Raw genomic sequence first — 24,014 nt, 5'->3', positions numbered from 1 at the left:
TAAGTAATAACAGAACTTAGTCATCTTCATTAAGATTGGGGCAAGACACAGAAGCAGCAGAGTATCAAGGACTCTACTAGGGAAATTACATAATGAAAATATCAGCATTTAAAAGGCAAGTTTCTACAACCAATAAGGCAACTGGAATAAGGGTAAGCCAGGGATCTTCCCAATGATGATACAGCTCTCCAAATGCACCGGATAAAGGGGAGACCCAGAAGCTGTCACCCACGATGTGTTCTACCCTTAAGGCAGGTAGGTGTGTAGCTGTGACTTAGCCCATAATAGAAACTGGTAGCGCAGTATGACCAACATGTGTGATTACCATTGAAGAAATGTCTAGCTCATGTGCCATGACTTTCTGCACTCTAAACAGGGGCAAGGAATGTATGGCCAAAAAGTAACAATAGAACTGGTACACAGTTTTCCAGAGATTGCTATAAAAGAGAACTAAAATCGCCAAGGTCTGATGAGATAAACATCAGATGTTATTAAAGAAAGCTGGATCACTTATATGAAATCTAGATTGCTTTAAAATAATTTTGAAACTTCCTTTCTTTTGGGAATATAGAGTCTGCAGCTAGAAAAGAAAATCACAATTTTTCTGTAACTTTTAACATCATAAAGGACTTCTGCAATACGATTTCTTTAATTAAATGTTATAATTTCTGCCCTGGTTGGTTTGGCTTCATGGTTAGAGTGTGGGCCCATGGACACAGATTCCATTGCTGGTCAAGGGCACGTACCTCAGTTGCAGGCTTTATCCCCAGCCTCAGTTGGGGTATGTGCAGGAGGCAACCAAGGACTCTCTCACATTGATATTTATCCCTCTATCCTCTCCCCCACCTCCCTCCCCTACACTATCTCTTAAAAAAATCAATGGAAAAATATCCATGGGTGAGGATTTAAAAAAAAAAGTTATAGTTTCTATTCATGCTTGAAATTTGCCTGTGCATTTTAGCAAAACTATACCTGTCTATGGGTAATCAATCTCAGATTGAACATTAGCCTGTAGTAAACCTTAAAATACATTCTAAAATGTAATCTAATATGGCATAAATAATCTTAGGCTTTTTATAAAATACTGTTTGCTGTTCACCCAAACAGAAACCATTCAAGAGAAATTCAAATATAAAACCAGAGAAAACATCCTTAGGGTGTTCTGGCTTGCAAATACAAAAGCTTTTAAAATTTTAGATATACCAAATAACAAGGAAAAAGGTATTCCCTAAATAAACAATTGTAAAGCAGAGTAGGTGTGCCAACATTCAAGCATCATAGATTCAAAAAAAAACGGCCACTCTCTTTGCTGTTTTTACACTATTTCTTGGTTGAGTAGTGGTTACGATTTTAAATAATTTAATGCTGATTTATATCTTATTAAACACAGACACAGTTATGAGTATTTTAAGTTATATCAGCGTATAAATAACATAACTTTCCAAGTGATTGATTCATTTTGGCTTTGTTAGCTAAATCTAAAGGCATTGCATTTAGAACCTGGTCTGTAGAGGCTCTGCTCAATTCAAATGGACGTCATAAAATAGAAGTTTACAGTAGAAAATAATTTATTATAGCATACAAAATGGTGACCAACAAGTGAATTGATAGTAGTTCACTTAGTACGTGAGTGTTTCAAAACCGGTATTCCTTGTTAGATCTTAGGGGCTGTTTAGCTTTGTGAAGATAAAGAATGTCAAGAGGTAAAATAAAAGGGCTTGTGTGGATTGAGCTTTCATATAGTTTTACTAACATTTTGTCTAAATGTTCCCTGTTGGAATTTACATTAACGAAAGACACATATCCATTACTATAATATATTCCCTTTCTGGAAATGTTAGGTGTATGTTAATAACTGATTTCTATAATCTATTCAAAGTGCACCCAAGATAGAGTATAATCTAGTGGTTAAGAAACATTCTGATAACTGAGTGCCTAGATTCAAATTCTATTTCTACCATTCAGTAGCATGAGCCTTCGGGATAAGTATTTAACTTCGTCCTATACCTCCATTTTGTGATATGTGAAATAGACTAATAGGAGAGACTGATCCATAGCACTGTTGTGAGGATTAAATAAGTAAATGTATGTGAAACCCCTTAGAACACTGCCTGTTCATATATGTATTAGTTATTCTGATTTTTGTTTCTCTTTTCAGTGACTATCAACAATATCCAGCTTTCTGCAATCTACGTTATTTTCTTTGCATACCATACTCAAGCTGTATATATGCCCACTTTCAAATCATAATTTTTGGCATAAAAATAGTTGCTTTGGGGCATCTTTCTCTAAAAGCAGTTTGAACAAATTCACCTACTCAAAGCTGTGGGACTTATTGAGTTATATGTCTACTTAAGTGACTTAAGAACTTTAATGCCGAAGAGAAAAAAAAGCAAGTCCCAAAGTCTCATGGGTTATATTCTTTTATAACTTCATACTTCCATAAATAACATGGAAACTTGAGTAGAAAACAGTCCCAATAGGGCAACAGCTGTTTTGTTTTGTCCCTCCCCCCAGCAAGTCTCCAAATACCCTTGCTATTTTTTTTGGTCAAGTGTCTCTTTTGATGCATAAATCTCTTCTACCAAGGTCCTCCATAGATACCTGACCTTTTTACAGGACGTGGGTAAGCACTCAAAAGTGGAGTAATGCCTCAGGGTAGTGACTGATTCCAAAGGCGAGAAGCAAGGTCCTACCTCCTCTCCGGGCTCCCCGTCTTTGTAGACCAGCTCATAGTTGGCGATAGTGTCCGAACGTGGAGGTGTCCAAGAGAGCAAAATACTCGTTTCAGACTCAGGTTCTGCTTTGAAGTTTAGCGGTTGCCCTGGTACTGAAAACGGGAGGCAAAGGGTTGAGGTTAACCATCAGCATCAATAGTCATTAGTTCTTTCTTTAGTGCATTTACTTAAACCTTCAAAAGGTCTCCACCTAATGGGGTGCTAGGTCCCTTACAACGTCCAGGTAAACTTGTGTACAGAAAGGTCATTTTCCTCCTTCAAGGAACACAAACAATATTGTGAATACTGTCCTTGTTTTTCAGTGGTATAATATCTATACCAGACGCAGAATATATTAGTCTCTGAATTCAATTTTACAAATAATACAATTACTTACTTCATAATAGTGTTGCACGTGATCCCTGAGATGATTTATATATAAAGCACTTGCAATAAATATTGCCTAAATCATAACGAGTGCTAAATACATAAAAGTTATTGCTGTTTTGCAAGTAAATGGGCATTTATTCTCTAGCACTGCATTGAGCTTTCAAAGCTATTTTCAGTTAGGTTTATAAAATTCCACCTTCACTATGTTAACAAACCTACAGGCAACCAGAATCACTTAGCATTTTTTTTACTTACCAACCTACATTTTAAGAAAAGATATTTTAAAAAAGAGATAAAAAGCTATCACTTACAAATAATTGCTTCTAATTCCTAAAGGACTTCAAATGACATAATACACTAGACCTAATATAAACTTAATATTGTCCATAGTGAGACGGAGCTAAATTACTACACAAATGTAAAAGTTTGTAGAACACACTTATTATCAGAAACAGAGTAATTTAAGAGAGGTTTTCTATAATTCTTTCTTAGTCATGTAACCCATGCAATAGCCAATTTGAGGGAGCTATGTATCAGATGTAATAATGAATGGGACATCTATCCAGTTGAAAACACCTTACTCCAGAGTTAGAATACGTTTTCTAATCCCAATGTCCAGATTAACCCCTGATTCCCATCAGATCCTCCATCTATTATGCACAAGGCTAAATGCACTTCAGGGCATCACTAGCACACCTAACCTCACATTGTTCTTGGCCAGCGTCTGCTCTGATTGGCTGTCGCTCATGCTCTGATGGCCATTAACAATTGTGAGTAATTGTGGCCCTGACATTGTGGCGTGTTTCAAAGTGTCACAGCTAGAGAGATGTCCATATTTCTACAAATTCACATGAAAATTCAGTGTATATTTAATAAAAATTAAGAACAATGACATATACTTCACACCAGAGGGGAAAAAAAACATCTAAAGCATCTTTTGGCAAATGAGCATAAACATCCAAAAACATATAAAATAGTGTAATTTGTAAAATGATGTATAGAATCAATTTCTTAAATAATCCTCAAACCATTTTCACAAGAAAGACGGTCTTTGGTAAAACAAAGTGTATTACTTTCTTTTCCTTCTGTAATCATCTGTCTGTAGTATGGTTTAAAAACTGCCTTCTGTTTAAAAAGAGGGGGATCTAGCAAAATGGTTTCTAGGATCTCTATCATTTTATTCCACTGTGTGCTCTGTGAACCTGTGAGTCTGTGTGAGTGCATGTATGTGTGTGTGTTTGTTTCTGAGTGTGTGTGCAAGCAACCACACACATTCATGTTTGGACTGATGCTTAAGGCCACCAATAATCAGTGCTTCATATTTCCAATTGCATTTATCATCTCCTCTCCCTTTTTATATCACAGGCCTTGAGACACTCATTAATTTAATGCCTCCAGGAATGTACTTTCTGAACAGGATAACAGCATATCTTTTTCTTTTTTTAAAGTATCTGCCCAGTGGGTGACCGAGCACAATCATTCACACTGAGAGGTGGAGACAAAAGAAGATAAAAGATCAAGAGAAAGAGAAGGAGAAACAGAGGGAAATAAAAAACAAATAGGCAAAGGACAAAACAAATAGCAAATGTGTTACTTCTAACATTAATATCAAAGCACTGGCAGCAGCAACAATGAACACCAAGAGCTATCAGGCAGGTGGGGAAATTATGATTGGATTCTAACATTCAGGTAATGAGAGGGCTTCTCAGCCTAAAACTACACACACACACACATCACACACACACATGTGTACAATCACTTCTTTTTCTTTATTTTTATCCCCTTTTTTCTTCCTCTAAACTTGCACAAATCTGGGAAAAAAGAAAGCCTGTGATAACTGATTTAAACCAAACCAAAATAGAGTGTTGGCAAAAATTTAAAACATAGACAGTATTAAAGGGCTGCTCTCAGGATCATAACTACTTGTTACTTATTTCCTCCCTGCCAAATTCTAAAAATAAATTAAGTGACATTGATTGAAAACATCTTAGAAATCTAATTAAGTTTTTCTTACTTAAACTGTTTATTTTCTTGCTTTTAATTTGTCTTGAACAAATTCCCAATAGGTCTCAATGTTTTATCCTTGTTTAGTGACACAAATTTCCTCTGATTCTCTAATTCTGTTTGGTTCTATTAGGAGCCCACTCCTTCTAAATAATGGATCAAATACGCATGTCAGTCTCAGAGGGTGTACTGTTTATTTCATTCTTAAGCAATATAAGTAGTGGCCAGAGGATTTAATGGAAAGTCTCATACACTAATATTTAAGGGGAACTCCTCCTCGGCTCCCACCATCTCCTTCCTTTTGAAATAATTTTGGAGGGTAATTTCATTTAGTGGGTTTTAAACTTGTGTAGAAACAGGATTGCCTAGAGGTGTCAGACAGATCACTGAGATGAATGAGGGCAGAGGCCACCTGGGGCCTGAAGTCAATGGAGAGCAGAGAGCGCCTGCCCACCTGAAGGAGCTGGTGAGGCTCAGCCAGGAGATTGCTGCCTTTTGAAATATGGGCCAGGTCTTGCTGGAGCTTCTGACTTTTTTCAACGGGCGGAGATAATGAACCTTGTAGGTAAAACCTTTCCGTTTTTAACAACTGGGAATTACTTACATTGATTGAAATGAATTTTAAAACACTGTATGGGGCTAAATGTGCCTGCTATGAAACCCAGCAAATGAACCTGTACTTTACAAGATCTTTTATTATATCAGGGTCTATGCTCATGAAGGCCTTAAGGTGCCACCACTCAGACTTTCTCGGGAACTGGGGGTTCTCCTGCAGCGATTGCATCCCCAGGGTTCTTTAGTCATAGCCGAAGCCACCACAATGAAGCTGAGGCTTCAATGGGTAAGAAAAAAAGCTGTGAAATGAATAGATTTATTTTTATATTCCCCAATCATATTTGTCCTAATGATGATAATATATGTACATAAAAAAATACTTTAGGGGACTCCAAACTGTCATAGTTAGTTTCTGTGCTTGGAGACACAGGAATGCTTCATCATTTGTCAACTGGAATTTTATACCAAATATTGTGGCTGCAGAGGTTCTTATTAAGAAATGTTAATATTTGTGTTTTATGCCCTGCTACACAAACACACATATATGTGACATTTTTAATGCTCTCATAGTCTTTATACCTCAAACTTACTAGCATTCGCTTCTTGTTTGCCATATCTATTTAGTTTAAGAGCTTTTCTGTGTTGTAGCATTTACCTCACCAATTACCTGAACATGGGAAAATCAATCTCAAGTTCAGAGTAACTCATGAGCAAATAAAAAGAATCCATCCAGAAACTTGCCTGCAATTATTCCATATTAAAAAGGGAAAGGTAATAATATTGGCCATAACTAAATTTGTAGTTTAGATGTAAAAAGAGGAAATGAAAGTAGAAATACAAATTTTTCTTTAAAATTATATGTAAGAAATCCTTATGTTCTGTAAAGTGGTACCAACATTATATTCTTCTTGATTTATTAATGTCCAAAGGAAATTTGAATGTGAGCTATTAATTACCTAAAATAAGATTATAATCCCAGTGATAAATGTAAAGTATTTGAGCAGTAGTACTATTACACTCTATATAAATATGTAAAGGCAACTCAAGAACAGAGAATGTAAATAAATAAGAAATGGAAAAAAAATTTACATGTCATCTGAAATGCTGATAATATTATTAGAAGAGATCAATATTTGAGCAAAATGTAGGGCATATACCTAAGGAGAAAAAGATTATCACATGTGAAATAGCTAAACAACCATTTCATCTAGCCATTTATAAATATGAGTTATTACCAAAGAGACTAGAAAGCCCAGTATTGCTAAAATATCTAGTACTACAAAAAGGCACATATTTCAAAATGTGTGTACCTAACATATTGATAAATGATTTAAAACAATAAAAGCAACAGTCAGACTTACAGTGGCAGTAAAACAAAATTCAAAACGAGGAGTCTGATTTGTAAGTGCCACAAATACATTACTGACAAAATAATCACCTAATACACAAGCACTTGCACAAATCTTACTCTCAATTGCCATTAAATATAAATAAGAAAAAGTTAAATTTTATTACAGTTGTATTTACATCCAGAGCTCCTTAACTCGTAGATTAAAGTATTTATAGAAAGCATTTAAATTGGGCTCATAATTTTGGCTATTGGAAGTCAGTATTTTTTTGGTTTGCTGACATAGACGGCCTGTTGACATATATTAATAAAATGATTTTTAAAGTTCTGGAAAGCTAAAGGACAATGTCTCCAAATGCCATAGTTTTATATTATAATAATTTTACAATGCCCAGAATTTGTAGTAGAATTACCTTCTTAAAAATATTTAAGATTGATAATACTCATTAGTAATTAGTTAGTAAATATATATGATTATTTTCCTCCCAAAGACCTATATTATTAAGATACACATATATAAATCAGTAGACTTTTCCCAAAATCTATTAAGTGTATAGAAGAATTAGAGGTCAAATATGTTCTCTAAAGAAAGTTCAGAAAAAAAGACAGGATTTAACAGATCTAGAACATTAAACAACATTTACTTCAGTGCATTTGGTTTAATATGTAATTTATTATATTTCTTTACCAGAATTTTATTTGCAGTTTTATAAAATATTTTGTTACCCTATGATTAAATTATGACTATCTATGAAATAAAAACTACATCAGAAGTAGACATCCTTCCCAAATGTTCTCTAATAGTGGAGAGCTTTTTCTAGAACAAAATAAATACTTCCTTTGTAAATGGCCATTTTCAAGGTGAACTAGTTGAAGATGACTAGAATGTGCCCTGGCTGGTTTGCTCAGTGGATACAGCATCATCTTGCAGACCAAAGGGTACCAGGTTTGATTCCTGATAAGGGCATATGCCTGGGTTGCGGGTTTAATCCCCAGTGTGGGTGTGCAGGGGGCAACCAATCAATGATTCTCTCTCATCACTGATATTTCTATCTCTCTCTCCCTTTCCTTCCTTCTCTGAAATAAATAAAGATGTATTTAAAAATAAAATAAAATGACTAGAATGCCAGAAATCAAAGGTATGGAAAATTTGGAACATTAGCTCATATGTCAAGAAAATAATTATTTTAACTAAAATCTTTTCACATTTAAAACCATGTAAAGATTACTGAATATTTTCAACTATACTATTTGTATTTAAGAGGAAATATTAACTATAAAATAGATCATATTTTGATTTTCTGTATTACCAGAAATATACTAAGCTTTATATTTATATCAATCCTCTATTTATATTAATATGGATGACATAAACTTAAGAACAAAAGTGATAACTTCCCTCTTAAACTCACTTTGTTACTAAATACTGTTTCTCAAGAATCTGATTTTAAACAAAAATAGAAATAGTAGTGTCAGGGAATTGAAGATACCAAAATGAAATGAATACATTTCAGATATAGAACACATAATTTATATCTGTGTATATGAAATTAAAATACCCATGAGAAAATTGTGCATATTGTCAATCAGTAAATTTTCACAGAAAGATAAAATTGCAGTGAAAATAATCATGTTTTTAAATTTTATAGAACCTCCTTAAAATATTTCATAATGGCTTATGTTTTTGCCAAACAATGATCCTACGAATTAGCTAGTCAGCAACAAGAAAAAGGAGTAGCTCAGCATTCATTATATCAGGGTCTAACATCATTGTATTTGGCAGTTATCCACTAACATCAAATGGCCTTTGTTAATTAAGCCTAGAGAACAGATCAAATCCTTGTGCTATTTTGGAAGGTTTTCTTAGCCTATTGATCGTGTCAGGCACAAGTCATTATGTCATTATATATCTTCTCAATCAATGGGTATTAAAAGTACAACTATTATGAAAGGTTCTTGGAAATATCTTAATGTAGAAAATGTCTAAAAGAGATTGGGAATGACTATTCTAATACATTTGTGATTCATTCATCTAAGTGTATAGAAGAATTAGAGGTTTTTCTAAGTTCAGAGTCCCTGGATCACATTAATGCAATTGCCCCTGTCATAATACTACCTTCACTGAGTTATGATGTATGTTACTGATAATATAGAAAATTTTAAAAAAGATCTATTTAAACATCAGTTCTATATCTTTCAATAAACTGTGACAGAAGGCATTATTGTCTGTTATACGGTGTTCTGAATATAAGCATTCCCATGATTCCTAAGGATTCTTGTGTTTTGTCTGAATTTATTTCCAGAAACTATGCGGTTTCTTAGATAGCTAAACCCTCCTGCCATAAGAAAAGAAAGTTATGAAATATTATAGGTTTCTATGTTTAAATCTGTGGTTAGAAAAGTTAGAAAAAAATTAGTGATCCAGTATAATAATCCTATCTAATAATAGAGACACATGGTAATTAACTGTAACTTTGCTACCCTCCCATTGGCAAATCAGCAAGATATGCAAATTAACTGCCAACCAAGATGGTGGCCAGCAGCCAGGCAGCTGAAGTGAACATGAGGCTTGCTTGCTCCAGTGATGGAGGAAGCCAAGGTTCCCCGACTGCTGCGGCCCAGCTCTGAGCTCCAGATGCAACAATGTTGCAATTATAGAAGCTAAACAAACCCAGAAACCTGCTTTCAGCCACCAGCGGGCTCAGAGCTTAGAGTACCAGTGATGGCGACAGAGTTTCAATTATAGAAGCTAAACAAACCCAGATATCTGCTTTCAGCCAGCCACAGCCTCAGAGCTGGTGCCGGCTCTCAGCTCCAGTGACAGCTATAGAAGGTAAATAATTCCCAGAATAAAAAAAAAGAAAAAAAAAAAGAGACTGGGAGCTTCAGTCACCTGCCAGTCTGTAAACGGCCCTCAGCCCCTCACCCAGACTGGCCAGGCACCCCAGTGGGAACCCCTACCCTGAAGGGGTGTGACCAGCTGCAAACAGCCATCAGCCCGTTATCCAGGCTGGCCAGGCACCCAAGCAGGACCCCCACCCTGATCTGGATCACCCTTCAGGGCAAACCACCTGGCCCCCACCCGTGCACCAGGCCTCTATCCTATATAGTAAAAGGGTAATATGCAAACTGACCCTAACAGCAGAAGAACTGGAAATGACTGGTCACTATGACACACACTGACCACCAGGGGGCAGACGCTCAATGCAGGAGCTGCTCTCTCGTGGTCAGTGCGCTCTCACAGGGGGGAGCTCTGCTCAGCCACAAGCCAGGCTGACGCCTACCAGTACAGCGGTGGTGGTGGGAGCCTCTCTTGCCTCCTCAGCAGTGCTAAGGATGTCTGACTGCAGCTTAGGTCTGCTCCCCGCTGGTAAGTGGACATCCCCCGAGGGCTGCCAGACTGCCAGAGTAATGTCTGATTGCCATCTTAGGCCCAATCCCCCAGGGAGCAGGCCTAAGCCAGCAAGTGGTCACCCCCGAGGGGTCCCAGACTGCGAGAGGGCACAGGCTGGGCTGAGGGACCCCCCCCCCCTCAAGTGCACAAATTTTTGTGCACTGGGCCTCTAGTCTTCTATAAAAAGGAATTCCTTCTATTTCTTTCAAATAAACATATTTTTCACATCTAAATGGCTTAACACACGTTTGTACTGGGATAATCTAATAGCCACCTCAAGTATTGCAGGAGTAAATTATATATAATCCTAAAATAAAGATGTGAGTAAATGACACATTGCATTTCCTGCCACATTCATTTATTGCTCCTTGTGGGCAAAAAAACCTAAGAGGCACTAAAACTATGACATTAGCAAATTATTAATTGGACAGATAATGGTGCTTAGAAGTATCTAGGGTACCCCAATTTAAATTCTGCTTTGCCATTTACTAACCTTATGACCCAAAGCAAGTTACTGAATCTTTTTATCTTCTTTGATCCCAAGTTTACTCATTGGCAAATGGGATAATTCCACATCTGCCTAATTGGGTAGTAAGAATTAATACATGAAAATTTCATAGCATAGTTTCTAGTATATTTTAGCTGTTACAATGATGGTGATGATAATTATATATTACTTATTAAGTTAACAATGTTTCTGTCCATTGTCTAATCTATAGCTTGTAGGTTTAAATGTGTCCCACAGAAATTCACCTTGAATTCCTAACCCCCAGCACCTCAGAATGTTACTTTATTTGGAAACAGGGTTGTGGTAGAGTTAGTTAAAATCAAGTTTGGCCATAATCCATTCTGACTGGTATCCTCATAAAGAAGGAAAATCTGGATACAAGAGACATGCACATAGAAAGAATGACATGTGACAATGAAGGAGTAGATCAGGATGATGCTTCTACAGGCCAAAGAATAGCCAAGATTGCCAGCAAACCACCAAAAGCGAGGGAAAGTTCTAGAACCTCCCTCCTAGCTCTCAGAGGGAGCCAATTCTGCCGACCTTTTAGCCACTAGAACTGAGAGGCACTAAACTCCTGTTGTTTAAGTCCACCATCGTGTGGTATTTTGTCACAGAAGCCCAAGAAAATGGATAAAATCCCTAATATCTATGAGGTGATTATTACTTTCAATGAGAAAAACTTTAGATGAGAAAACTAAGGTTCAGAGAGATGAAGTAACCCATCCAAGGTCACAGAACTACGAATCATAGACTGAGATTCAAACCCTGATTATGTCATTCCAAAACCAGGAATTTTTAAAATAAAAGCTGAAAAATCAGAAAAAGTAAAAGTGGATTATAGGGATATATTTTTTTCATATACTTTCTTATATCTTTTAATGTTCAAGGAGCTGCTAAACAGCATAATAGTTTTATAAAAAATTATCTTGTAACAGTTGACCTCTTTCAAACAAGAAAAAGGACAAGATTCATAAATTTCTCTATTTTCCAATGAGAAACATTATGAAAAATCAAAATATACGAAGAAATCTAAAGTATTTTTTTGCATAATATAGCAAATAGATACAGGAGAACTGCAAAGGCCAAGTAGGAAAAAAATATGGATGGTTTTTAGTGTCATTGTGGTGAAAGATATTCAAATAGTTATCTTTCATACCATTTGAGAAAGTAATAAATCCATGAACAAGCCAGGAAGAACCAAATGATTGTATGAAAATATAAAAAAGCCTGGTAGGCTGTAAATGTGTTCTGAGATTTATAGTAGCCAGGGCAAATGGTAATATAGTAGTCATGTGATTCACAAAACTCACAACATGAAAACAAGTCAGTGATCAAACAGGTTTATGGAGTTCTGATACCTGAGAAAATTCACTAATTCATTCCCAAATTACCAGTAAGTTCCAAACCTCTAGATCACAGATACTAACTCCAATAATACTGGTCTTATGTAGATTATCAGAACAAAGCAGTGGGATGCTGCTAAAACACTCCTATGTTAATGCACTCCTATGTTAATGTTTTAGAGGAGTCAGGGTGCAAAGGAGTCAAATGAATAGCTATCAGATGCACAAGAATGAACTTGAGAAGAGAGCTGCTATGTTATTTCCCAACCCAAGTCACAACTGATCACTTCAAGCCAAAGACCAGAGAGTTTGCTATCCTCTTATGGAAATAAAACTTAGGCAGGGCCACCTTTTTTCTTCATAAAACAGTTTGGCATCTGCTGTACTGCCCAGTAGAATGGATGAAGCAGGCCCTAAAGTTTGATCTTAGATCTTGGTAACTGTCTTCCGTCACCCCTGAGGCCATGCAAAGAAAAGTCCATTAGGAGAATATTTATTGTTAAGCAAGGAGCTCTTGGCAAATGTAAGCCGTTTACATATCCTAGGCCCCCTGACAAACGGTTTTACTTTTAACTTTATGTTGAGCCATCCAATCTTCCAAAAACTTAGTAATTTTTGAGACTCTTCTCTCAGATGATAAAAAAGAATTGTTCCTTTCTTTTCAAAACGCTGCATGGAGGACACATTCATCCATTGCATGCAGAAAAGCCTACCAGTTACTTGGGGACAAATGAAAAGCACAGGGTGCCATATGCATCCTGCTACAGTCTCAAAAGTGAAAATTTGTAATATCTTTGTTGTTTATGCCCTTCCCACCTGTGCGCATCAACTCCCCACTCCTGCCCTGCTCCCCCTCCAGATGAGACTTACCTCCTGTCTGAGTGATGACTTGTATGTCACTTGAAAGAGGACCATCTCCAATTGAGGTAAAAGCCAGGACTTTGACAGAATAGGTTTTCTGGGGCACTAAGTTGCCAATAGTAGTGATTTGGCTGTCAGCGACGTTGTGCTTCATCCAGTTGTTGACGTGCTGCGTGGGATCCATGGTATAATACACTCTGTATCCTTGGATCTGTCCGTTCGGCTCCTCGGGTTCCTTCCACTGCACCAGGATGGTGGTTGAGCTCAACATCCGCGCTTGCACATCCCGCGGGGCGCTGGATGGCGCTTGCTCCGAGGTCTGCGTCAGCACGGGCTCGCTGGGAGGCCCCCGCCCAATGTTATTGACAGCAACGACCCTGAATTCATAATCCGAGTAGGGACTGAGTCCAGCGACACTGTAGCGTGTGGTTGCCACTCCATCTATTTCTTTGTAAGGTTCCTCAGAATTTTTAGGTTTATGCTGGATGATGTAGTAGGAGACAGGCTCGGGGTTCCCAGAGTCCCATGTCAGTGTGATGCTTGTGGCTGTGCTCTCGGTCACTACAGGAGTTCCTGGAGGTTTGGGTAAGGCTTTGGGGGGAGGGAAAAAAAGACAGTCACTACCCATCGTCTCTACGATGTTAGCATCCATAAAATTTACTATTGAGACGGCAGGATTATGTACCTACTAAGGATTTAATTAGATGAAATTACAGCAAAAAATAGTGTTCGAAATGGTCAGGAAAGTACAGTATGACATGCCTAGGTAGCAAATCCCATTTTACTAGGAGGGCATTATAGTGTATTTGGGGGCTTGTATCCACATCCACCACTTATTAGCTATGTGATCCTGAATGTGTTGCGTAACCCCTCTCTGCTTTAGTTTTCTCATGTGAAAAATGAGAAAATTTGTATTATTGGAATTGTACACTTGGGTAACTCTATTTCATGGGCTTGCTCTGATGATTAATGAGCTAATCCAGTGATGCTCTGAGCACATAGCTGGCACCCTCAAAACACATTATTTGCGATTATTACTATTATTATAAGCTTAGCCAATTAGCCTGTTGCTTTACAATATAAATGATAGAGCTAAGTAGCAATACAAGTTGAAAATAGTACATGGAATATAATTTGAAATATACTGAGATGCTATTAAATTGCTATGGAAGAATAATATCCATATTGTTTTCCAGTTGTAATACATAGGTAACATCACTATAATTTTCTCATAAATAACCTAACCATGATATTAAAGAAAGAATAGTAACTTTGAATTAATTTCAGATTCATGTTTTCACTTAATATTCAAAAATGCTGAAGAAACTAAAGCATATTTACAAATCACTTTTTAAAGTATTAGTGTAGTAAAGGTGAAGGAATTAAGCAGAAAGTAAAAGAAAAACTCATAGACAGAGAATAGTATGGTGACAGAGGGAGGGAAAGGAGGATGGAGGGAGGTAGGAGAGGATGAAAGGGAAAAATGGTGATGGAAGGAGACTTGACTTGAGGTGTGAACACACAATATAATATACAGACGATATATTATAGAATTGTACACATGAAGCCTATATATCTCATTAACCAATGTAACTCCAATAAATCGAATAAAAATAAAGTATTGTAATAGTATGTATTCTATATTCAACATCAACAATATCTGAGATTATAGCTACATACTAATATTTTCAATTAAACCTATCTTTTAGAGATCCATCTGTTTTTCCTTTTAGCAGAAAAACACAACTCAAAATGCTACTACTTAAGAATACAAACCATCTACATTGGTGACCTCATACTTAAGTGTCTTACCCTGGATAATGATTCTCAAAGATCGAGTTCTTAGGGGCTAAGACACCACAGACTTTTCGGAGAAAGCTCAGAAGGTAACACTCATATAAATCAGCCCGTTAGTACCGTACCCCTTTTTCTTTGTCGACATAAAGGCAAAAAGTACAGTACTCCCTAGAATGACAGCTTTTCACAAGTAGCAAACTTGTACTTGGAAACTGCTGGTTCCTCAGTAGCCAGAACACTGCTTAGCACTGAGCAGGTTTTTAATTGTTACATGACCAACTAAATGAATGAGTCAGGACCCATTCTCCCCACTCTCTTCAAGTTCCTGTTTTTATTTTGGTTCACTTTTTGACCTCAATAATCACTCTTACATTTTATTTACTTTTGAGTTGAAAAGGTAGGGAAACATTAAGAGCTAGGAAAATAAAGATAAGAAGCTGAACAGGATGTTAAGTTGAATGTGACTCCTGCGTTTGAATTCCTGAAGGTTTTCAGTAACCCTTCAAATATTTAAGCTGAAATGGTTATTATGAGAAAGGTGATTCACGATTTGCCTATCACTCTGGCCAAGGGATTTTACTAAAAATAATAAAACACATTTATTTAAATAATCTGACATTTTTTCAAAGAAACAGGTAATCCAAATTTACCCTAGATGTATTTCTGACTTTTTAAGGCAAGTCAAAATATTGCTAATTAAAGGTGTGTTTACTGATAACTAACAGACGTTATTAGTTTTGCTAAGTCACAATTATTGTACAGTATAGGGTTTGTGTCTATAATGTATGGATAAATATAAGCATGCTTAATTATAGTTAAGAATATACAATATAGTGTTACTACTTCAAATGATTAAATGTTCCTATTGTGTGTGCCTTTGTTCTATTATCACATTGTTGATTTCCTAAGGCATATATTTTATATACTAGAAGCCCGGTGCATGAAAATTCATGCAGACGGGGGGTCCCTCAGCCCAGCCTGTGCTCTCTCACAGTCTGGAACCCCTGGGGATGCCCACCTGCTGGCTTAGGCCTGCTCACCAAAAACAGATGATCTAAAAGAAATAATCATATCCTTGGATATGGATTTTTTTAAAAAGGTAATGGTCTAATGAAAATTCACTGCTGGCAGGGATGAGGGGACTGGGAGACTCCGGCAACAGGCACACCAACCCCCCACCCCGCCAGGCGGAGCTGAGGGGACTGGGCGCTGCCATCTTGTGAGGGTGTGATGGTCAATTAGCATATTCCCTCCTTATTATATAGGATACGCTTGCCTGGAGATATGGTACCGATTATAACACTCATTTTGCATGTCTTAGGATCAAACTTTTTAGAAAGAGAAGATAATTTGTGTTCATTTTGCTCCAGGTATTTTCAGAAACCTCAATTCTTCCTCAGTCTGACCCATTTTACAAATGTGTTCTGGAAGTCTATAATCATTGGGAAAAAATCAATGTCCTTACACAGTCACTTTTTTATTTCTTTGATTCAAAAATATCTGAGGACAGAGTATTTCTTACCACTTCATCAATACAAGGTAAACTCCAATGCTAAAAGAGAATATAAATTCACTTGCATTTTGGTTCTTAATGGTAGGGCCCATTAAAAAATGTAAAGCCTCTATCTTGAACATGTTCATTGTAACTTTTTTTCTTCTCTATGTGTCTGCAGGGTTTTTGACATTTATTAAAAGTTGTTTGGATTCTTCTGCCATGTGACTCTTATCACAGTTCTAGATTAATGTGACACTTATATAATAGTTGGTCATGTCTAGCATTCCTCATTCTGCCTGGTTAGTTCCTGGGCCCAGCTTGTTGTTAAATATTTTGATGATTATTGCTTCTTAGAATGCCAGAGAAACTGCATACATAGATATGTGTATCTTATGTGATGCCATAGATAGAATCGTACTATGATATCTAAAACACTGAACAATGAATTGGTTCATTTTAGAATTCCAATGAACCAATAACGTATAGAGGCGTTAGGCGGGTGACTTGACGTAGCCAGACCCCCAAAGCATGCACCGCTGAGCATACCTTTGACAGTGATCTGTGCTATTGCTTCAATGACGCCCAGTGTTGACATGGCCACACAGGTGTAATTTGCTGACTGTCTTACATCATTCAGTTCTAGGACATTTCTTCCTATTGGCATGTCATCTTCTGGTGTCAGGTCTTCTGCCCCCAACATCCACTTCACATAAGGCATTGGTGACCCCACGGCCACACAGGTGATGTTAACACTTCCACCTGGCATGATTTCATGATTAGTGGGTGGGATAGAGAATCTTGGTGGGACACGACGAACTGGAACAAAACACAAGGGGAGATGATAAACTATACAAGGCGAGAAAAAAATGGCTTCTTAAACACATGACATGCACTGTACAGACACACTTAAACAACTGGAATGTACTGCGGGTCGTCCAAAAACAAAACAAAGGAAAACAGACCATACAAGTATGGTATGTGTAAACACACAAAGAACTGATTTAGTTCAGTCATTGATATCTTAGACATATTCATACAAATGTTGACTCAGACTTACAAGGGCCCCCCCAAAAGAGACTATCTACAAGCTAACAACAGACAAACATCATGCACAAGATAAACACAACAACATATACATGCATGCACATCACAGTGATGCCATGCATGCATGTATATGCGACAGCAGGGGCTGGAAGGTCACCAGCAGGTATAAGTTGGGTATCAAACCAACTTCCATGCTGTGTGCTTCCAGTTGCCGTGAGTGCACACGTGGGTCCACACTGTCCCACCCCAGCCCTGGAGAGCATCCTCCAGAGTGCAGTGAAAGGACAACGTATTCACTTTCAGACTCAGAGAAGATGCGGCCTCGAGACCTCACTCTAACACTGGAACAAACACAGAGATGCACAGACATATCGATTCACAGTCACAACAGAAGAAACAAAGCCAACGCCAGTAATGATACCAAACTGGGTCATGCAAGGCATGCACACATGAGGTCTCCAGCCCGTGCTCAGGACAAGGGGAAATGTCTGGAATCCAAGGCAACAATAACAGCAGGAGAAATAACAGGGTGACAGAGCTAAACACAAAGGGAGGACGTCAAGTACAGTGACTGAGAGACAGGAACTTAGGGGATGACAGGGTTGTAAGGAGGAAGATATTAGATTAAGCTGGGTTGTCAAAGGTAAGGATTGCAAATTTAGAAAGGGAGCCGGGCGTTTCACATTTAGGATTCCATTCAGTTCGTATCTAAGGTAAAACACGTAGATGATGACAACAAAATGTAGTGAGAGGCTTTTTAAGACGATGTTCAAATTGAGGGACACTACAAATAAAACATACAGTGGGACATGACATTAAGAGAAAAGGTCACATGTAACACCAGGATACAGTAAAAATTACCAAGCAATTACAGTTCAGTGTTCCTGCTTTGGATAATCTGCATATTTATGTGCCAAGTTTAAGTACATGATACAGGGAGAGGGTAAGAGACACGGGTTTCATCTCGGGCTTTTATTGGCAAAACCTTACACCATGAGTAGTTTAGATCAAGAGGAAATCATTAGGAGCATAGCTTAAATTCAGGTAAGAAAGTGATTTTTTTTTTAAAAATCCTGTCAGTTAATAAACAAACAATCTCATAACCCCAAGAAGATAGTAAGTACGTAATTCTGTCTGTCAACTTTTTGGCTGCACTTCAGGTTGAGAGAAACCTCCACTGATTGGAGAGGGCTCGCTGCGATGGCCTCAGGAGTGAATGACAGGCAGAGGAGAAGTGAAGAGAGAGCTGGGCATGCCTCCTGCAGCCAGTTCACAGGTTACACAGAGCAAGCAGGAGCCGGTGGAGACTCAAAGGTGTCAGAGAACATATCGAGAGAAATGGGGGAGAGTTTAGTCTTCATGCTTGGGATCAGGGGAGCAACTACAGTCATTCTATGGGCAGCAGGCACCCTTGTAAGACAGAAATTAAAGGTGGGGCAAGGGGGGGTGGGAAGAGTGGAACAGGAAGGAAAGCAGGAACACTGACCAAGTTCATTGGACCCAAGAGAGTTAAGTGGCACCAGTTACCATGCACCCAGGTACATTCTCTCCCATCATGCACCACTGTTAGGTACCACCAGCGAGCACCGGAAGCCATAGCCAGGGCATTCTCTGCTAAAACATACCATTCACCAAATGGAAGACCACAATGCAGCTACATTCATTTCATTTGTATTCTTTGTTATTGGTTTAATGAATAGTTTTGTAAGGTGGGTAAAAAGTAAAAAACACACCCACCTTCTCGCAGCTCTGAGGGATGTAGGGGGTTTGATGCAGAACACAATGAAATGAGGAAAGGAGAAAAACAAGGGAAACACAGAGAGAGTAAAAAGGCCATATCAAGGCTTTCAACTGCTACTTGAACATTTTTATTTGCTCTAGTTAATCCTTCCTCCCTCAGCTGAAAATGTTAGCAATACCTCACGGACTAGCATAGTATTGGAAACAAGAGCTAGCGTGATTTTGAAATTTTTCCGCTGAAGAAGGTACGCATGCCTCATGCAGCACAGGAGGTCGCCCCTGTGAGGAAAAGGATCAAGGGGCTTTCAAAGCGTTTGGGGAAGAAATGGTTTTCTTCATATTCTCCCACCTTAGACTCCAGAGAGACCTGGGAGAGAAAAGCACCCCCACGGAAACAAAATTATCTCAGACAAAAATTTCAAAATCAAGCTAGATATTTTCCTAAAGGAACCCACCCTGCTGTAACTTAAAGCCCTCTCAGTCCTTTACCTACTTCCTCCCCCACCCACGCCTTTTGTGGTTATTCACAGACATGTAGACCTGGAATCAGAGCATTTCTACTGGACAAAAAGACTACATGAATCGGCTTTGAAAACGCCAGGGAAGAAGAAATAATTCTTTCTAGTTGAAATGAAAAGCATGGCCATTCATAAGCTCCAAATGTAATCATTTCTATTACTTATAAGAACATATGAAAGTATCCTCATTTAAAAATATAATCAGTGTTCCATGCCAATCAAAAAAAATCAAACTTTAGAGAAAATCAGTAATTTAAAAAAATATGTGTCTATATATATATAAATATATATATGCATAGACATATGCACATACATAATGACATATGTTTATAAATAAAGCATAAAAGAAGGGGGAAAATACAATGTGCTATATGCATGTAGCGTTTTATTTTTTAAGTTAGAAGCTTTATTCTTACAGCTCCAAGCAGAGGTCCTGAAGACATAAATACCTTTATGCTTGGAGTTGCACAGAGAATTGATTAGTAGCACACCAAGCAATTATTTCAGGGTTTTAAAAGGAAACAGAAGAAAACAGCAACAGAAGAAGGAAAAAAAAAAAAGAAAAAGAAGAAAACCTCAAATAAATGCAAAGCACAGTTCAAACAATGCGTTCAAAACAGAAATCAAGATGTAAAAATGCAAAGATACTTACAAAACTTCAAGCCTCGGGACAGATTTTATTCAAAAGTGGTTAATTTTTTTTTTAACAACATATTTCAACTTTTTAATTCTCTATTCACTACAAACGCTTCAGCTACTGTAACTATGAGCGAATCGGCTTGCTAAATGCCGACGTCACCACACAGATGGCCTGGGTGTCCCCGCTCCCCCTGGGCCTGAATGAACCGGTGCCAGGGTGACGTCATTCCTACCTCTGACATAGAGATTGGCAGGGGCAGAGTAGCGAGTGCCCGCGCTGTTGGTGGCAACACACTCATATTTCCCTTGGTCAGATTCTTCACTCTGTTCGATCTGAAGGGCGCCTGTATGGATATAAAATATATTGCCAAAGAGATGGTCAGAGAAGGCCTTCTCAGTCCAGAGAACCACACCTCTTAACAATATGCAAAGCCCTGCAAAGCGAAGGTCCGCTCAACGTCGATTCAATCTCTCGCTAAGGTGCACAGACAGAAAATGATGCGATGAGAAAAACATAGAGAGATTATTTTTTTTTTAACATCATCAATGCTAGCATAAGAAAACAGTATCTCTTTTCCCCAGCAAGAACTCTAGTCATAATTAACACTCTTATCTCCTAGACTAATAAAATGAAGATGGGTGAGACTGCTTCAAGGAAGTATGGCTTTTAAATCAAATAAAAGATTAATTTTTGGTTTTGTTTTGTTTCATTTTGGTATCAAAAGTGGCGCAAAAGATAGGCACGCTCAAAAAAAACCAGGCCGGGTTTTCAAGAAAGTCTTCCGCTGAAGAAAGCCAAAAATACGCAGCGAGCACAAAAAGGCTGCACAAAGCAAAAAAAATAAAATTAGTCATTATATATCAGGAAAATATCACTTAAAGAAACAAGACTCCCTTAAGACATGCAGACTTTTAAGAAAAGAAAGACAGTTTGCCACGACTTACAATCATAGATTACATTTGCTGAAAAACAAAGAGTAGTTGAATTAGAAGGTTTTTTAAAAAAAGTTCAAAAGCACGGCCTATGCCAGCAAGGAAGAGCCGGCGAACCACTGCTCGAGGACCTCAGGACGGATCCCCTAAGACACCCAGCAAAATCCACCAGTGGGATTAGTAGTGTGGTGTCACAAAACCCCAAGAAAAATACAAAACAAGAATTAGAAAAGAAATGCACACTGAGTCAAAGTAGGAAAAACCAGCAATACAACATACCACCAAGAATACTGAGCACCTTTGGTTTCCATAGCCTGAAGGACAGAAGATCCAAAAATCCAGAGGCGAGTAATCCAAGAAAAAAAGAAGTGGGGGGAAAAAAGCATCGCTGTCAGGTTGGAGGCGAGTGGGATCGGGCGGAAAGGGGAGTCATTCTTTGACTTTTAAGACAGTAAGAGAAAAAAGAACCGAAGAACAAAAGCAAAAACCTTTTGAAAGATAAAGACAAAAAGCAGACGTTCCGGGCTGTCTTCTGCATGTCTGCCACTGTTCTCCAGACCACCTCGGCTTTGGTCCAGAACAAGAACAGCTAAGGAAGAAAAAAATGATCTTTTTTTTCTCCGGTTGGACAAAAAAAAAAAAAAAAAAAAAGGAAAAAGAAGAAAAAGAAGAACAAAAAAGGAAAAAGGAAGAAGAAAAGGAAAAAAAGAGGGACAGATGGTACGCTGTGACTGGTCTGTGGTCTAAAGACCTGGATATGCTTTCTTTGAAGCATATCACAACTGAAATCATTATTTTCATAAAGAAAGAAATGAACAAAACAAAGAGAAAAAGAAAAAGGAAAGGAAAATTCACAATATGAGAGTCACCGATCATAACCAAACAGTACAAAGGAAAAAAAAATAATAATAAAGTTGATGGACATTATTGGAATGATTCTGAAAACAGGACAAAGATGACAGTGATGAGAGGACAGGAAGAATGAGTAAGATCATTCTGTGAACGTTAGTTCAGCACTCTTACCTCTTATTGGTGTACCACCTGGGTGGATAATATGAATGCAAATAAGATTAGAAAGAAGAAGCATTAGTACGAGAAGGAGGAGGCTAGGGCTGGGGAGAAGAATTAAATTAGATTTACAGAATTATATAAGGTCTTAAAAGAAACTTGAATTACTATACTGGTAAAACAGGAATATATGAGATAGTATTATTAGATCATAAAAGCAAGTTGCATTATACCACAGAGGGCCAAGACCACAATAGGCAGCATTGCCTTTCTCAGAGAAGCAACTGAGTACTTAGGTCTGGGGACGTATAGGGTCAGAATTGATCTTATATGCCTCATATTCTTAGAAAAAAAAATAAACGGACTCAATAATATTTTTTAAAGATAATTTAGAAAACACTGGCTAATCTATTTAAGTATATATATAGAAATGCATATATATATACTGCCATAGGAAATACTACAGGCTAACTAGAAACAAACACTTGATTGGCTATCTTACTCTACTTACTATGCTACATTTGTGTGATATTATAACTTGTGTACTATTTTGTTTTTCTACATGGTGTCCTTACGAAAACAGTGCTGTGGATGTGTGTGTGTGTGTGTGCACGCCACTAGGGAGATCTGGTGTCTACACTGACAGTTAGTAAAATGCATGCCATGCATTTTATTAATAATAATAATAATAATAATCATAGTCTGAATATGGAAATTAGTGGGGGTGAAGTGCGCTTCAGAACTAAGCACTTACCAATAGATTCTGGAGATTTAAATACGGAGAGAAGAAAGACAGCATAAAAATATTATTATATTCCTTATAATTTGGTACAATTTTTTTCAGAGTTAAAGCTTTATACACTAAATCATCTATGTTACATGTGAATAATTAATTCTTTATTTACAATAACAGAATGCTAAGCTACACAATTTTGCTGACAACAAGCAAAGAGAGGCAGTTAACAAGACGCTTTAACATCACAGGACAGGTCAAAAGCTGAGAATTCTGGGAAGACAGGCAGTCAAACAACTTAGAATTCTATACCAATATTACTACCAATGTCAAAGTAAACAGCTTATTAGTAAATGTCCCTACGAGATTACCTAGGGACAGGCTGTACAATTTAAGAAGTTTAGAATTATCTCTATTTTTAATCTAAAGAGAACAAAGGAATAAACTTGAGATGGGGGTGGGAGGGAAGGGCAACGGGGAGAAAGAGAGAGAGAAAGCAGCAAAAGCTGGAGTCTACACCCAGAGCAGACTTCTGTAGATCCAGTCACTGGAGGGTTCAAAAAATGTTCAGTGTGGGCGCACACTACTGTGGCTAAGGTGTACATATGCTCACTCACGAGAATATAATAATGATAACATTAATAAAAAATCCCCTCCTTTCATTGGTTCTTTGTTAAAACTTTAAAAAAATAATACATCTGGTTACTCATGATATAACATTTCTGTGTTTTATGTATTAGTGAAAAGAAAGATGTGACCAAACTTACTAAACTTTGGTATTCTTGATGAGTTCAAATGTAGGGACGACAGAGAAAACACACTTCAATAAAATTGAATCATTTTAGTGTTTCATATGAACATTTTGTTTTATAATGGATATAACCATTGGAACTCCTTGCAAGTTCTGAATGAATTCCAATGTTGAAATAAATTTGTTTCAAAAGAAAACAGAGAAAGAAGAAAGAAAGAGAAAATGGATCCATC

The 24,014-nt window shown here is 37.5% G+C and overlaps 1 protein-coding gene across 12 annotated transcripts in view; it reads right to left on the bottom strand.

Moving 5' to 3' along the window:
* The window catches only part of PTPRD (protein tyrosine phosphatase receptor type D), a 506,304-nt gene that overhangs the window by 184,490 nt on the left and 297,800 nt on the right, over positions 1 to 24,014 (bottom strand). For 7 of the 12 annotated variants that reach the window (XM_059656673.1, XM_059656670.1, XM_059656671.1 and 4 more), the window contains exons 6-10: positions 22,313 to 22,330; positions 20,590 to 20,700; positions 16,962 to 17,231; positions 13,133 to 13,714; positions 2,697 to 2,830 (exon numbers count right to left, since the gene is read on the bottom strand). In XM_059656673.1, coding sequence (XP_059512656.1) covers positions 2,697 to 2,830; positions 13,133 to 13,714; positions 16,962 to 17,231; positions 20,590 to 20,700; positions 22,313 to 22,330 — 1,115 coding nt within the window. The remainder of the gene's footprint in view (positions 1 to 2,696; positions 2,831 to 13,132; positions 13,715 to 16,961; positions 17,232 to 20,589; positions 20,701 to 22,312; positions 22,331 to 24,014) is intronic. The other 5 variants (XM_059656674.1, XM_059656681.1, XM_059656680.1 and 2 more) reach the window with 1 other exon arrangement.

This window comes from Myotis daubentonii, chromosome 11, assembly GCF_963259705.1.
Source record: "Myotis daubentonii chromosome 11, mMyoDau2.1, whole genome shotgun sequence".
Classification (NCBI taxonomy): domain Eukaryota; kingdom Metazoa; phylum Chordata; class Mammalia; order Chiroptera; family Vespertilionidae; genus Myotis; species Myotis daubentonii.
Note: the sequence above shows the minus strand (reverse complement) of the source record. Positions and strands in the feature narration are given on the sequence as shown.